This window comes from Thermobia domestica, chromosome 1 (assembly GCF_964235325.1).
Source record: "Thermobia domestica chromosome 1, izTheDome1.hap1.1, whole genome shotgun sequence".
Classification (NCBI taxonomy): Eukaryota; Metazoa; Arthropoda; class Insecta; order Zygentoma; family Lepismatidae; genus Thermobia; species Thermobia domestica.
In genome coordinates, this window is record NC_137454.1 from 148,844,189 (window position 1) to 148,858,985 (window position 14,797).

Here is a 14,797-nt window from a genome sequence, read left to right on the forward strand (position 1 = left end):
ACGTGGATGCTTCTTACTGTTGCACTACGTATAAAAATGATTTTATACATGTAGAATTGGTAATGAACACGGAAGAGACCCAGATCATGTTGTATTCACACTTCATGTTGGAGTGTGAATACAACATGATCTGGGTCTCTTGCGTGTTTTATTACCACTTCTACATGTAATAAAATCATTTTTATACGTAGTGCAACAGTAAGAAGCATCCACGTGCACTGGACATGATGAGGTCCTCTTGTATACTATTACCACCAGAAGTAATGGAAATTTACTAGAAATTCCGGTTTCAACATTGATCCTCATACATTAAAAAAAGTAGTAGACAGGGAGAAACGGATTTTAATATGCACTTCTTGTCCCAAGACTAGGTTGAATTTCCACTCTAATCGCTCTATTTTAACCGAAAGTGACAGAAATCTGTCACTTCCGGTTTCAATATTGATCGTTATACAGTGGAAACGACAAATAACGAGAAATTGTATTTCTTTCTTTTCTTCTTCTCATTCTTCTTCTTCTTCTTTTTGCTATAAATTAAGCCTCGCAAGAACAGGTTTAATGCTCCCTCTCATTCTTCTACTGAAACCATAAATACTACGTCTATCACTTCCAGGTTAGAATGCTGGGTACTTACAGTTCAAAGGTCTACTTTAGTTGCACTATTTGAAACCAAACTTAAGTGGTTTGTTTTATTCTCAGTTCAATAGAACTTCAAAAACAAAATCTTACCATTAAAAGAAACTACCAGTTTCTTCATGAAATTACCTTGCAATATATCGTATACGCTAAACCGTAGATTGACTCTATGCTGGAGTCCTAAGTAAACGAGGCTTCTTGCAGCGTGATGTTTGACGAACTTGGCATACTTTGTGCTGTGATTAGTGTAATACCATTCGTCAGATGGCAGCAGCAGCTGACTAAGGACGTCAGGGAGACCCTGGTCGAGTAGCGCGCGGTGATGTCCTGGTTCTAGTGCTAGCGTCGCTACTATTTGAAGAACCAACACAAGAAGTTGCTGAAAAAAAAAATATAAAAAGGCTTATAAACAATTGATAAAGTGACATTTCTTCATATAATGTGTATTACTTTCCAATGTTCACAAACGATTTAACATGTGTCTTGTTCAAATAATGTTTTGGCAGTGTAATGCAATCGTTCAATCATGCCTTTACTGAATTGTTTATTCTTTTTTTTTTTTTTTTTTTGAAAAAAATTAAAATCTAAACAAAAATTAAACAGAAAATGGAAAGTTACACAGGGTGTCATTAGAGTTTTTATTCGATTACAAAGTGGTATCGCTTAAAAGCATCTAATTATATTTGAATGAAACGACCACAGTTACGAAGTCTTGAAGTTCATACACATATTAAGTTCATATAATTATGTAAACGTATATCATCACTCAAAAGTTTCCGAACGCTCCAGATTTAAGTTGAGTTGATTTTGAGCTTAACGTCCCTTTCAGCAGTGAGGCTATATGAGACGGGACCTATTGACTAACGTGGAATCCGAACTATATAAGCTCCCGCCGGGAATCGAACACGGGTCTCCCACGCCAAAGGCGAGTATGCAAACCGCTTAGCCACGAAGGAGCTCCACTCCGGATTTGAGTGACCATCTACTATAGATCTATAATTTTGGCACGAGAACTTCGGCGCAGTGTGTCAGAGGTACTTCTGTCTGAAGCATATAAAATTTGTCGACAGTTGGATCGGGATTTAGAGGTGTAGACATATCCAATTATAATTCTTAAAATGGATACACAAAAAGATCATTTGTAATAGATATTTCATAAGTTAACATAAACAGAAGTCCGGGAGGTGAGGTAACACATTTTTTTTTTTTTAATTGAAAGACACAACACATAAGTGGTCAATGCATTGACGTCAATTCATAAGGAAAAGAAGTTTTATGTGTTTTGCCGTCCCTTTATCTTGTTGATATGTTAGGTTTTTTTTTTTTTTTTTTTTTTTTTTTTTTTTTTTTTTTTTAGTTTTAAAGTACCGTGTTTTGAAAAGTGTTTAGTGTGGCCTATATATGACATTCTGTAAACAATTGTCGCTTACTGGGAGCATATATATGTAGTGCCCGTTGTTGCTATTCCAAAGAGCAACAATTAAGAATAACGAAACTATTTTAAAGTATGATATTATTGGCTTTTAAAACGTTAACATATCAAGTTATAAATAACTACAGAATATGAAAACTAGTTTACATTTCCAATTCTGTTACTGCAATGATCCCATATGTCTATAGGTTTCAAACAAAAACTAATATGTTGCCTCATCTTCCACACTTTTGTTTACTAGGTATATTAACTTATGCAATCTATTACAAATTATATTTTTGACAGTACATTTTAAGAATTATTCTTACATGCATCATCTACAGTATTTTCTATATCTCAAATTATGATCCAACTGTCGCCAAATTTTATACTTTAGACAGTAGTACCTCTGACACACGGTGGTTAAGTTCTCATGCCAAATAATAGTTCCGCAGTAGATGCTTGCTCAAATTCAGGGTGTTCGAAAACTTTTGATCGATACTGTACCAACTGATTTCAAAATGCTCTATTGGCTTTAAGAAAAGTAATACAAATTTGTTAGAAAATGCAAAATAATTGTAGTCACATCAATTTTCAGTTCACAAATATTCATTATCGCCTCCGCACAGCACGACGCACACATCAAATTATGACAGTCGAAGTTTTCGCATACTTTTAACCCGACGGAAGTTGGCGAGCACAGTAGTGACATGTCCCGCCAATCAAACGAAACATAGGGCCGCGGTGGCTCAGTGGTAGAGCGTTCACCTCTGGTGCATGGGGTCCCGGGTTCAAACCTTGCTACTGCCAAGTGAACTTTGTGGTGGACAAACACCGTGTGCGTGGGTTTTCTCGGGGTTCTCCCGTTTCCTCCCACTTTCTTCATTCCACCATTTCACTCGTCTCTCATCATCATCGTCTCCTTTGGCATAACCGTGGGACGTAAAATTTAAAGATTTCATTTCATTTTTTTCTTCGAACGAAACATGAACACTCACTGCTACGAATTGCCAAAGTTTCGTTCAAATATGGTTATCCATGTTCAAGCTATAACACTTTGAAATCGGATGAAGATTATAGAACACTCTATATATTTATTCCAAAAAGATACAATTTTTCAACTTTGTTTCTAAATTTCACCAGGGGCGGATCCAGGACGGACTTCTGGGGAGTGGGGCGGTGGTTTGCAATACTGCTACTTAGAGCTACTTTTAAGAGCTCCAAACTCAGGGATGTGTGCGATCGCCCCCCCCCTCCTGGATCCGCCACTGAATTACACTCTTGTTTCATCTATTTTTATCGATAACATACGCTACCAGAACCTAACGCTTCCCTTGTACATAGTTTTATTAAATTTTTAATATTTTTTCCGAGATATCTTCTTTACATACTGTATTTTTAATCAATATACACATTTATTCGAACTTTAATATTTGTAGATTTTGCTGCTCCCTACAGAGTTAATACGATTGTAAATTTTCATACTACCACTCAAAATACAGTAAAATATTGTACACTACATCAAAAATACAAGTAAAATAATTATAAAGGATCATCGCAATTCTTAAACCTGGGAAGGAAAGAACAGACAGACAGAGGTGAAGACAGAAAAAGAGAAAAGAAAATACCAACACATACAAACACACGTGCCGGCTTTACTTGTGAAATGAAGTGTAACGTAATCCACACGCTTTTTTTTTTTTTTTTTTTAACTGAACTTAAGCTTTAGGTGACATCTTTTGATGTGCTCAGTGGATCGAGCACAATCCTGGAAAGTGTGAAAGATAACTTTGAACTCTTTTTTTTTCTCTCTTTTTTTTTTCTACGGAAGACGCTTGAAGTAGCAACAGGTGACAACAAACAAAGGCTTGCTTTTATAGGATGTTAGTAGGTGATCGCAAAGAACAGGTCTTTTGATGTGCAGTGACATTTGACGATTAGATGCAACATCAAAAGATATTACAACATGTTTCTCTTGATATATTTTTGGCTTCCTTTTTTAATCTTTACTTTCTTCTTGATTTTGAACCAGTGAATTAACAAACTGAAAAATTTCGAAAAGAAATATTTATAAGCTTTATTATTACACGAAAGGAAACTGGTTCCTAAGCAGTGTAAAAAAAATAGATCTAGACCTAGAGCATATTTTAATTTTTTTGAAGCCATTAGACTGTTACTTTTTCTGATCTCTCGTCAGATCATTGGTTTCCGATCTAGCCAATCACTAAGGTTCTGAAAATATTTGCCCTGGCAATATTTTAGAACGATCTAAAAAAGGAAAAGATAAAAGAAAGAAAATAAAAATAACCGAGTCGTAATTAGCACTGCGAATACATCATCCTTGCGGCCATATTGCCCTTTGACAAGATTGTGCTTGTGTGGCGCTGTATGGTACAATCGATTGATTGCTTTTGAAGAAATTATTTCTCTGTTATACTGTATAGGGCTGTTCTGAGATTATTTAAAAAAAAATATGATGAGAGGCAAAATGATACGTTACATAAATGATAGGAAACTTGCTCTGGATTAGATTTTCAAGAATCTTTTTACAGTCCAAACTACTGACAAGGAAGAGTCACGCAGTGGCTCCGCTGAGATCCGAACGAGACAATTGTCTTTGCATTTGATATGTTATAAGTAGACGAATCTCAAAGTTATACGTGCCACCGGGCGGAATGTCGTGAGTTACAACATATTTTGTAATATAAAAGCTACAAAGCTGGCAGAATAGTTTGGAGCGAGTCATTTGTTCAGAAACGGTTGGGTAAATGAAAAACTCGGACAATACGTATCCCATCATTTTCAAGGACACACTTTTTCGGATAAAAAAGTTTGCCCCATGGTCCTCGCAGGGTCCCAGACGGAGTCCAGCTCAAATTTTTTTAAATGGCAAAGGGAGTAAGTAGCACATCGTTTGAAAGCTGTTGTAAAATGAAAGAAAATGCAGCAAGTCTCAACTCTCTACGACAACCCTGTGCAAAATGGCGGAGGGTCAAAATGTAAACAAAAACTTAATTGAAAAGTCCAGGTCGCCCCTATAAATCGGAAACGGTGAGACAAATATGAAAATAGGAAAGGGAGTGTGGCATTATTTTCAAAGTACAATAATTTAAGTTAAAGCGTCTTGTCCCAGGGTTCCCACATGGTTCCAGGTGGTGTCCAACTAAAACGTTTCAATTGGCAAGAGAGGTTAAGAAGCTCATTGTTTGTAAGATCTTGTTAAATGAAGGTAGATGGAGCAAGTCTTGACTTTCTACGACAACCCTGTCCAAAATTGCGGCGGGTCAAAATGTAAACAAAAGCTTAATTGAAAAACTATGGCCACCTTGAATCCAAGATGGCCGCTTAAAACCTATGTCATTCATAACAGTACAAATCTAAATCTCTATTTTTCTCTATTATGTATTTAGAAATAATAGGAAGACTTAAGAACAATTGAATTTCGATTCACTTTAACTATTATTTCATTCGGTAACAACACATATATGTTTTGTTCTTAATGCACGTTCGTCACGGTTCTCTCGACATTATTTACTTGAATATAAGGAATATGCGATGAACACACAACTCTGACTTCCTACTCTACTGCTAAATAAAAGTTGAATACCATCGGGTATTTTCTAATTTTTGTCATACGTAGTTCATACAGAAAGAACTTGCTGTTGGTAGCTCTATTGGTACAGTAGGTTGGGGGCTCTATTGTAACGTATTCGTGATGGATACGTTTGTATGTCATTCGTTTGTTTGATCGCAATACTTCAAGTAATACCATATATATATATATATATATATATATATATATATATATATATATATATATATATATATATATATATATATATATATATATACCCTCCATTCCAAAAGAAACCGAACTTTTGAAAACAAATAGTACCACTAGTGCCATCTGTTGTAATATTTTACCGGTAGATGGCGTAGTCCCTCATTGACAACTGGTATAAATGTCATGACATTTGGATACACGGCAACAAAGTTATTGCGTTTCAACTGTCAGTGTGTTATGTACATCGGTCGGAAAATGAGTTTCAAACAACGAGCTGCAATTGAGTTTTGTGTTAAACTGGGTAAAACTTTTAGTGAAACGCACCAAATGCTACAAAATGCATATGGTGATGAGTGTCTATCCCGTACGCAAGTTTACGAGTGGTTCAGGCGATTCAAATCGGGTAGAGAGACGCTGGATGATGACGAAAGATCAGGCCGTCCCAGAACCGGATTATCGGAAGAAAACATCGAAAAAGTGCGTGAATTCATCAAACATAACAAAAAATCGTCGGTGAAAGTTATTGAAATGGAATTAGGCATTCCTCAAACAACCGCATACCGCATTTTGACCGAAGTTTTGGGCCTTAAGAAGGTTAATTCGCGGTTTGTACCACTCAAACTCACCGAAGACCAAAAAGTTGATCGAATTGCGCATTGCAAAGACATCGTTAAAAGTGCTCGGCAGGATCGAAACTTCTTGAAATCGATTGTAACTGGTGACGAGACGTGGTGTTTTGAATATGAGCCCGAAACAAAGCGGCAAAGTGCTGAATGGAGAGCGCCGGATGAAGGAACACCCAAAAAAAGTCGCTTGGTGAAGTCAAAAGTTAAGGTGATGCTGATTTGTTTTTACGATTCAAAAGGAATTATCCACAACGAATTTGTTCAGCCAGTCAGACAGTCACTGGAGAGTTTTACTTGGGCGTCATGAAGCGTTAGCTGGCAAGAATTCGTCGTATTCGGCCCGAATATCGCGAAATCGGCAGTTGGACACTTTTGGACGATAATGCACCATCGCATCGTTCGCGACTTTTAACTGAATTTTTGGTCAAAAATCACATTATTCGGTTGCATCATCCGCCCTATTCACCAGATCTCGCTCCGTGCGATTTCTATCTGTTCCCGAAACTGCATTTGGCGATGAAAGGAAAGTGGCACGCATCGATTGATGCCATTGAGAAGGCGACGACCGCCGTCCTAAAGACCATTCCAATAAAGGACATGGAGAAGTCGTTTGACAACTTGTTGGAGCGTGCAAATATGTGTATCGATGCAGAAGGGGAATACATTGATTAATAAAAATGATTTGTTCCAAAATGTACATTGCTTTTTTGTTTTTTTAAAACGTTCGGTTTCTTTTGGAATGGAGGGTATATATATATATATATATATATATATATATATATATATATATATATATATATATATATATATATATTAAACATTTGCAAGATTGGCGAGTTGTACCAAACATGTAAGTCTTTTCAGTACATCGAGCTGCGTCAAACTTTGTTGGTTTGGTCACAGTATTCCAAGAAATAACATATTTATATACAAACTCATTTTTCACGCTGGCAGCCATATTGGATTACAAATTATACTCTCTGATATTTTGTGGATATCTACCATTAACCATAAATGTTCGCTTCTCCAACACCAGTGGTGTGAGCTGGATATGCGTTCGATACATAATGCGGCATTTTGAACTAAAGATGTCGCGTTTTTGATCATTTTGCATATTTTAGTCACTTACTAACCAACATTAATGCCAAATTTGTTTTTCTAGCTTCAGCAGTTTGGTATGCTTATCCTTTCGATATAGGCAGTGGCGTATTTACGATTTTGTTTCGGGAGGAGCTTTGCTAACTTTCGGGGGGGGGAGGGGCTTTGCCTGAAAATGTGAAAATTCTGGAAGATACTTCATATACTTTTCTATAGTAAGTAAGATTTCGGGGGGGCTTAAGCCCGGAACCCCCCCTAAATATGCCACTGGATATAGGATTTAAGCGGCCATCTTGGATTCAAGGTGGCCATATATTTTTAATTAAGCTTTTGTTTACATTTTGACCCCCGCAATTTTGGACAGGGTTGTCGTAGAAAGTCGAGACTTGTTTCATCTTCTTTCACTTAACAAGAGCTTTCAAACGATGTCGTATCTCTCTTGCCATTTGAAACTTTTTAGTTGGACCCCACCTGGGACCATGTGGGAACCCTGGGACAAGACGCGTTAACTTAAATCGTTGTACTTTGAAAATAATGCCACACTTCCTTTCCTGTTTTCACATTTGTCTCACTGTTTCCGATTTATAGGGGTGACCATGGACTTTTCAATTAAGATTTGTTTACACTTTGACCCGTCGCCATTTTGCACAGGGTTGTTGTAGAGAGTCGAGACTTGCATTTTCTTTCATTTTACAACAGCTTTCAAATGATGTGCCGCTTTACTCACCTTGCCATTTGAAAATTTTAAGTTGGATCCCGTCTGAGACCCTGCGGGGGACCCTGGGACAAAAGTTTTTTACTCCTAAAAGTTTGTCGTTGAAAATGATGGGATACGTGTTGGCTGAGTTTTCCAATTACCCAACCGTTTCCGAACAAATGACTCGGTTCAAACTATTCTGCCAGGTAATTTTTTTTTTTTTTTTTTTTTGTAGTTCTTACATTACAAAATATGTTGTAACTCACGATATTCCACCCGGTGGCACATATATCTTTGGGATTCATCAAGTTATAACAAATCAAATGCAAATACAATTGTCTCGTTCGGATCTCAGCGGAGCCACTGCGTGACCCTTCCTTGTGGGAGCGTGAGTAAATCAGTGATGCCAACCTTTGGGGAAAATCACATTTTGTGGGATTTTTAATGCTAATTTCTCAAAAACGGGATAATGGGAATTTTCCTCGAAATTAGCAGCATATGTGGGATTTTTCATACTTCACCAACGCCAACAATATTCTCTGTGGTCGAGAAGTAAACTGAGTCTTCAATAAGTTTGAAACCAGTTTTAATCGTCAAATTTTGTTACCGAAAAAATGCATACTAGCAGAGTCGTCGGATTTAAATTTAGTGGAGCCCTAAGCTGTTGAAGATAATTTAGGAAGTGGACTAGCAGAAGGAGCCCCATTACTTACCCATTATCGAAGAAGCGTACACAACAGGAAGCAATGTTGCTACTTATATGTGAATTTTATTTCATTTATTGATTTTCTTATATCACTTGGGAAATGTATATCTAGTTTTTACTTTAGATTTTGTGGTTCCCAAGAAAGATGGGGCCATAAACTATATCTTGTTTAGCTTATACGTAAATTTGGCACTGTATACTAGTACGGAAGTGATTTTATAGAGTGATTTGGTATCTTCCAAAAAAGAAAGCATCAAGAAACGTAAATTGTGTTCTGGTATTCAAAGGAAAGACAATAATGAACGGAAGAAAGTAAAAAAAGCAAACGAGAAGAAACTTCCCACATGTAATGACTGTAGATTCTTCAGAGGAGAATAAAGTGTTTCTGTTATACTCTGTAATTGCGTAGAGTAGAAAATGATGACTCAAAGCCGTGAGAACAATATCAAATTCTGACAATAAAATGTACTCGTTTTCGTCCACATTTTCAATTCTTTCTTTCAACTAAGGATAATTCTTATTCATAAATATAGCAGATCGAGGCTTACAGATAAATAACTCATATTTTGATCCATATTTTGTAAGTTTTTAAATTTTTGTAATTAGTGTAACATGGGAAATTGAAGAGCAAAATGGATTTTTTTCCTCTCAAGATGGGGCTTTGTAAAGTTTCAAGTTGGTATCACTGTGTGAGTAATTACGTTTGATCTTCACAGTCAGAATGTTCCATATTCCAAACTCAGCCATACTAATTATTATTATAGGAGTTTTCTTCAGCACCGTGCATAGGGGAATTATAGAGGAAGGACAGAAAAAACGGATAAGTTAATGTATTTGTCATTATTGTCCAATAAGTAAGTAAGCTATCAACTAAACAAAGCGAGGTGAACTGAACTCAAAAGCTGCCGGTAGAAAAAAAATATGTAAAGCTGTGGAACACATCCTCTGTTGTCGAGCCGAGCCTATCCCTGGCATAGCCCGATCACCAAATATAACAATCTTTAGTTCTTAGGCAATGGACTACTTACCCACTGAATTTCGTTCAGATCCGGCCAGTAGTTATCGAGAAACAAAGTATCACATCCAGAGATGGCGTGAGTCAATGAAAACTTAACTCATGACTTACTCTTACCCACGACCTATCATGACCCACTCTGATTCACCATCCATCATGACCCACTCTGACCCGTCACCCACCAAAACACATCATCATCAACTCTGACTCATGATCCACGGCCTCCTCTTAACTCAATAAAGGTTTACACTTGTGATGAAAGAAGGCTGTGAAAGTATCATTAATCGGAGTTTGGATTTCTACGGTCAATCGCTCAAACACCGCTCTGTTACAATACCAGTGGATCTGACTTTTACGATATAGAATGGCAACTCTTTGTCATGGGCCATATTACGATGAATATCAATTTACGAGCGTAATTATCATATATATTTATTTTCTTGTTGAATTACAGATAATTTTGAGTGGAAAATAGGATGACATTTGAAAGTTTCAAATCAAGATACAGCAGGCCAGTGTAAAGGGGTAAAATAGTGTAAAATTCGACTGTCTAGAAAGCCAAGTAGTAAGTCATATTGTTACTATTACAATTACAAATATCAATATCCAAAAGTGCCTAATGTTTTTTTTTCATCTACTTGTTAGATATACTCATTTCAGGTAAGTAAATAGAAACAAATGAGAAAGGAAGAAAATTGAGGCATTGAAAGTAAACCGTAGACAAATTCACCAATGTTCAGAAGATGCTGTCTACAATGCACTGAGCAGAGTGGGTCGGTGGGTCAGACTGAGTCATGGTGGGTCGGTCAGAGTGGATCGCAGTGGGTCACGTCCTGTTGACCCACGACTCATTCAAATCTTGATCCACGACCCATTGGCCCACTCCATCTCTGACACATACAAATCAAGATGAGACGAGCCTGTCCGGATACCAAATATAGCAATTTTATTCCCTAGATTAAGGGCTATTTGCCCATGAAATTTGGTTTAGATTCGATTAGTAGTTACCGAGAAATAAAGTACCATACACAAGGTGACCCGAGGATGTGCAATCGTTGTCAATGAGTAATATTTAACTTAAATTGTACTTTGTTTTGTAGCTGTGAGGCTCAATGTGGAGATTAAAACACAGCCATTAGAGATATGTTTCTTGTTTTTCACTTGCTTTCAAATTGCTGCCGCGATAATTTCTAACTGTAAGTCGTGTGACAAAAATGTTAAATAACCTTCTTTGTAGTTAAATTCAAGACCTTTCAAATAGTATAATATGAAACTGTCTGTCACTTAAGGCAAGATTTTGGAAATTTGAGCTGGGATCGAATCCACCTCTGTGTAAGGGAGAGGATTCAGAGGAAAATGGTATGTACCGTTAACGATATGTTCAGGTAATTTCCATAAGGAAACTGTGCTATTATTGCTTTTGATTGCAGAATTTTCCATAAATTGAATCAGTTTTGGAGCCATCTTGAATGTTTGCAAACTTCTGAGTAACCAACAGCAATGATATCTTTGAACCGAAAGCATGAGAAAAATTATCTCACACTCTAATATACGTTGTCTGTTAGAAAAATATCCGACATTTGGCTAAAAAAAAAAAAAAAAAAAAAAAAAAAAAAAAAAAAAAAAACTGGCACACATGAAGCGTTGGATACCTAATCACCCTAAAAGTATGTCCTTTGGGACTCCACACGCTTCTCCTAGCGGTGTCGCCATTGTTGGAAGCATGCAGGAAAGGCCTCTTTCGGAATGAAGTTGAGCTCGTCTGTTATTGCTGCATAATGTTCTCTCTGTTCTTAAAGCACGTTCCTTTCAATAGCCTCTTGAGTTTGGGGAATAGCCAGAAGTCGTAGGAGGCCATATCAGGAGAGTAAGAAGCCTGTCGATGCGCAGGAGCCTGGTGTTTCTCCAAGAAAAGTCAGAATCACATGTAAGGAATGTGCTGGAGCATTGTCGTGAAGGCCACACCTCTTGACCACAAGTCTGGTCTTTTACGCCGCACAGCATAACGTAGACGACGTAGGATATCCCTGTAGTGCTTTTTGGTGATTGTTTGACCCTGTGGGATCTACTCGTGGTGGACCACACCGCGGGAGTCAAAGAAAGCAGTTAGCATCACTTTGATGTTGCTGCGCACTTGGGGACCTTATTTGGTCTTGGTGACGAGGAATGCTTCCACTGTAACGACTGAGATTTGGTTACCGGTCGTATCCATACTCGCAGGTAGTTGCACTGAAAAACTGACGCGAGCACTACACGCTATCTCATTGAAATGCTGCTTGCAAGCAACTGACGTATCAACAGGCGAGAAAAAATTCACGTATAGCCAGCATCTCGGTTTCCATGATGGTTTGAGCTACTTCTCGTGGTTGGATTGCAATTACGAGGTCACAAATGAATTTTCTGTCGCGAAAACCTAGGAAATGATATATCACACAGCAATATTTGTAGTCATTTATAGCAAATTTTTGCAGCAGCCATTTTGACAGCCATCTTCAATTTTGCCCATAATATGGCTCGAACATCGTTTTAGAGAGCGTCTTCCTGAAATGTTTACAAGTACACCACCCTATTCGAAATATTCGCCACTGTAACTGATTAACCGTTCGTCTTACAGAAAAGTTATGATTCATTTTTGTATAACTTAATTCAAGATTTATCAAATGGTGTATTGAAATATTACGATATTATGATAGGTAATGAAGATGTATGGTCATTTAAACAGATCTATCTCTTCACAAGGCGGTCATGTTGACAAGACGACAGGGTGCATGACCTCTGATCAATTGTCTCCCATTTTTAAATTTTTATATGCACATAAGCACTGTGCAAAATATCATACTGGTGTCCGGAAGTGAAACATTTTTATGCAAACTCCACTGATTAAAACCACTGGTATTATATTAAATAAGACACCTGAACCTACTCGGAACATGCTTATTTAAAAATCTTCTGTAGTGTTGTCCACGAGACTAGTCGAGACAGGATTGTTTTTTTTTTAAAAAAAAATAAAAAATAAAATAAAATACGAGACCAAAAGAGGTCATTCAAGACAGGCATAGTCGTATACACTTTTTAAGATGAGAAAGCATTTTGACCACACCTTTTCGAGATGAGACTACCACAAATCACGTCTGATGGGTAATATTAATTTTCTGTTCTGACTCTTCTCTGACTACAGTCGAGATCAGAAAATATCTAGTGTCGATTTGTTTCTGTTGACACGTAGGCTATTTAGACATGCACATTTACACTATGAAAGAAAAACACAAATCATTAAATTATATATAAGTAAATTATTTATATTTTTGGGCATTACTACTGTATCGTCGGGCCACACGAAAATCGAAAAAAAAAACCGGAATATTATTTAATTTCTCCCCCAAAATACTACGTTGTGACCCAGGCTCACTTGGTAGTGATTATTGTTCTACTATGGACGTATGACATAAAAACCAGTGCATAAACACGCCAATTTGTGCTAGGTGGCCACTAAAAAGCACGAATGCTATCAAACCGAGTCAGAGGAGAAGCGTAGCAGGGGATCTGAGCAGTAGAGTGAGGTGTAACCATAGGGAGAAGGTGGTGGGTATATTCATAAACGAGGATAGGGGAAAACGCTTCATATGTCATAAAATGCACGGCTTATGTATTGCACAGCTTTTGGGGAGATACTAAATGCCATCCAAAAAAGTACCAAAAAGTACTAAATTAGGTTAAATTCGATTAGGTTTGATTAATGTTCCTCTTCTTTTCTGTAGTTTCAATTCGTTTCCATATTTACGATAAACTGTTCGCCTGTTTAGTCCCTTCCGTCTCGATATATAGTGCTGCTTACAACATCAAAAACAACTAACAACAACAAGTATTTTCTTAACTTCAGCTATTTCCCTCACCTTACTTTCACTCACTCTTCCTCACAAACCAAAATAAATTCTCCAATTCATTTGGTAAATTTTCTAAAATTGGTCCGGCGATACAGCAGTTAACCCATTTTATGTATTGACGAGTTCATTAAAGAAGCCTAATCCTATGTTCTACTTATGAAGTATTATGATTATTTAAGAGAAGAAACGTTATTAATTGACTTTTGATCATTGTGTATCTGTCTAGTACATCTGTGTATCTGTGTGTGCTCAGTTGCCCAACCATCAAGCAACTTATTTTCTACATGTCTCTAATTTATTGAAGTTTGCTAAGATTATACGTATAGACTATACAACTTAACGGTACAAGATGTCTCTATCTGATCACAACTACCTTACCTCGAGAATCTGTCTTCCGGCTGTTTTCTGACTACAGTCAAGGAGTGAAAGTAATGTTTCATTCGGTTCTATTGGAATTTATGGAACACACGGTTGTAATCGTTGAACCAAAAGATTTTTCTGGATTTAAACTTTCTGGTTCCCATTACTAAGTTACTTCATAACGCAATATTTACTTTATTAGCTCCTAGTCTATAGCTAAAAAATTAACGTTTTGCACATACTTCAAAGTAAACAGTGTTGCCACACTTGGTACAATTGTCCCTACCACGCTGGCATTTTCAGCCCCATTTGTAAAAAAGTTGGTACAATTCTACCCAATTCAGCACCATTTAACAAATACTAGTCACATCTTCAAAAGTGTCGGTAAGACATTTCCTACATCTTACGTTACTCATACTGTGTGTTGGACTCTTAACAAATGTTGAACATTCATTCTGTGACGTTGCACCGCATAACGCTACGAACTTTGTGTGGAAAATTCGTAATTTGAACAATTCGGGAAAAAAATGACGCTAAATGGGCGCGTCCGCGCCGCGCATGAAGGAGACGAGAAAGAAAC

At 37.1% G+C, this 14,797-nt stretch overlaps 1 protein-coding gene across 1 annotated transcript in view; it reads right to left on the reverse strand.

Moving 5' to 3' along the window:
• The window catches only part of LOC145689995 (uncharacterized), a 690,354-nt gene that overhangs the window by 378,239 nt on the left and 297,318 nt on the right, over positions 1-14,797 (reverse strand). Inside the window, exon 12 of the mRNA XM_081764461.1 lies at positions 766-1,015. Coding sequence (XP_081620587.1) covers positions 766-1,015 — 250 coding nt within the window. The remainder of the gene's footprint in view (positions 1-765; positions 1,016-14,797) is intronic.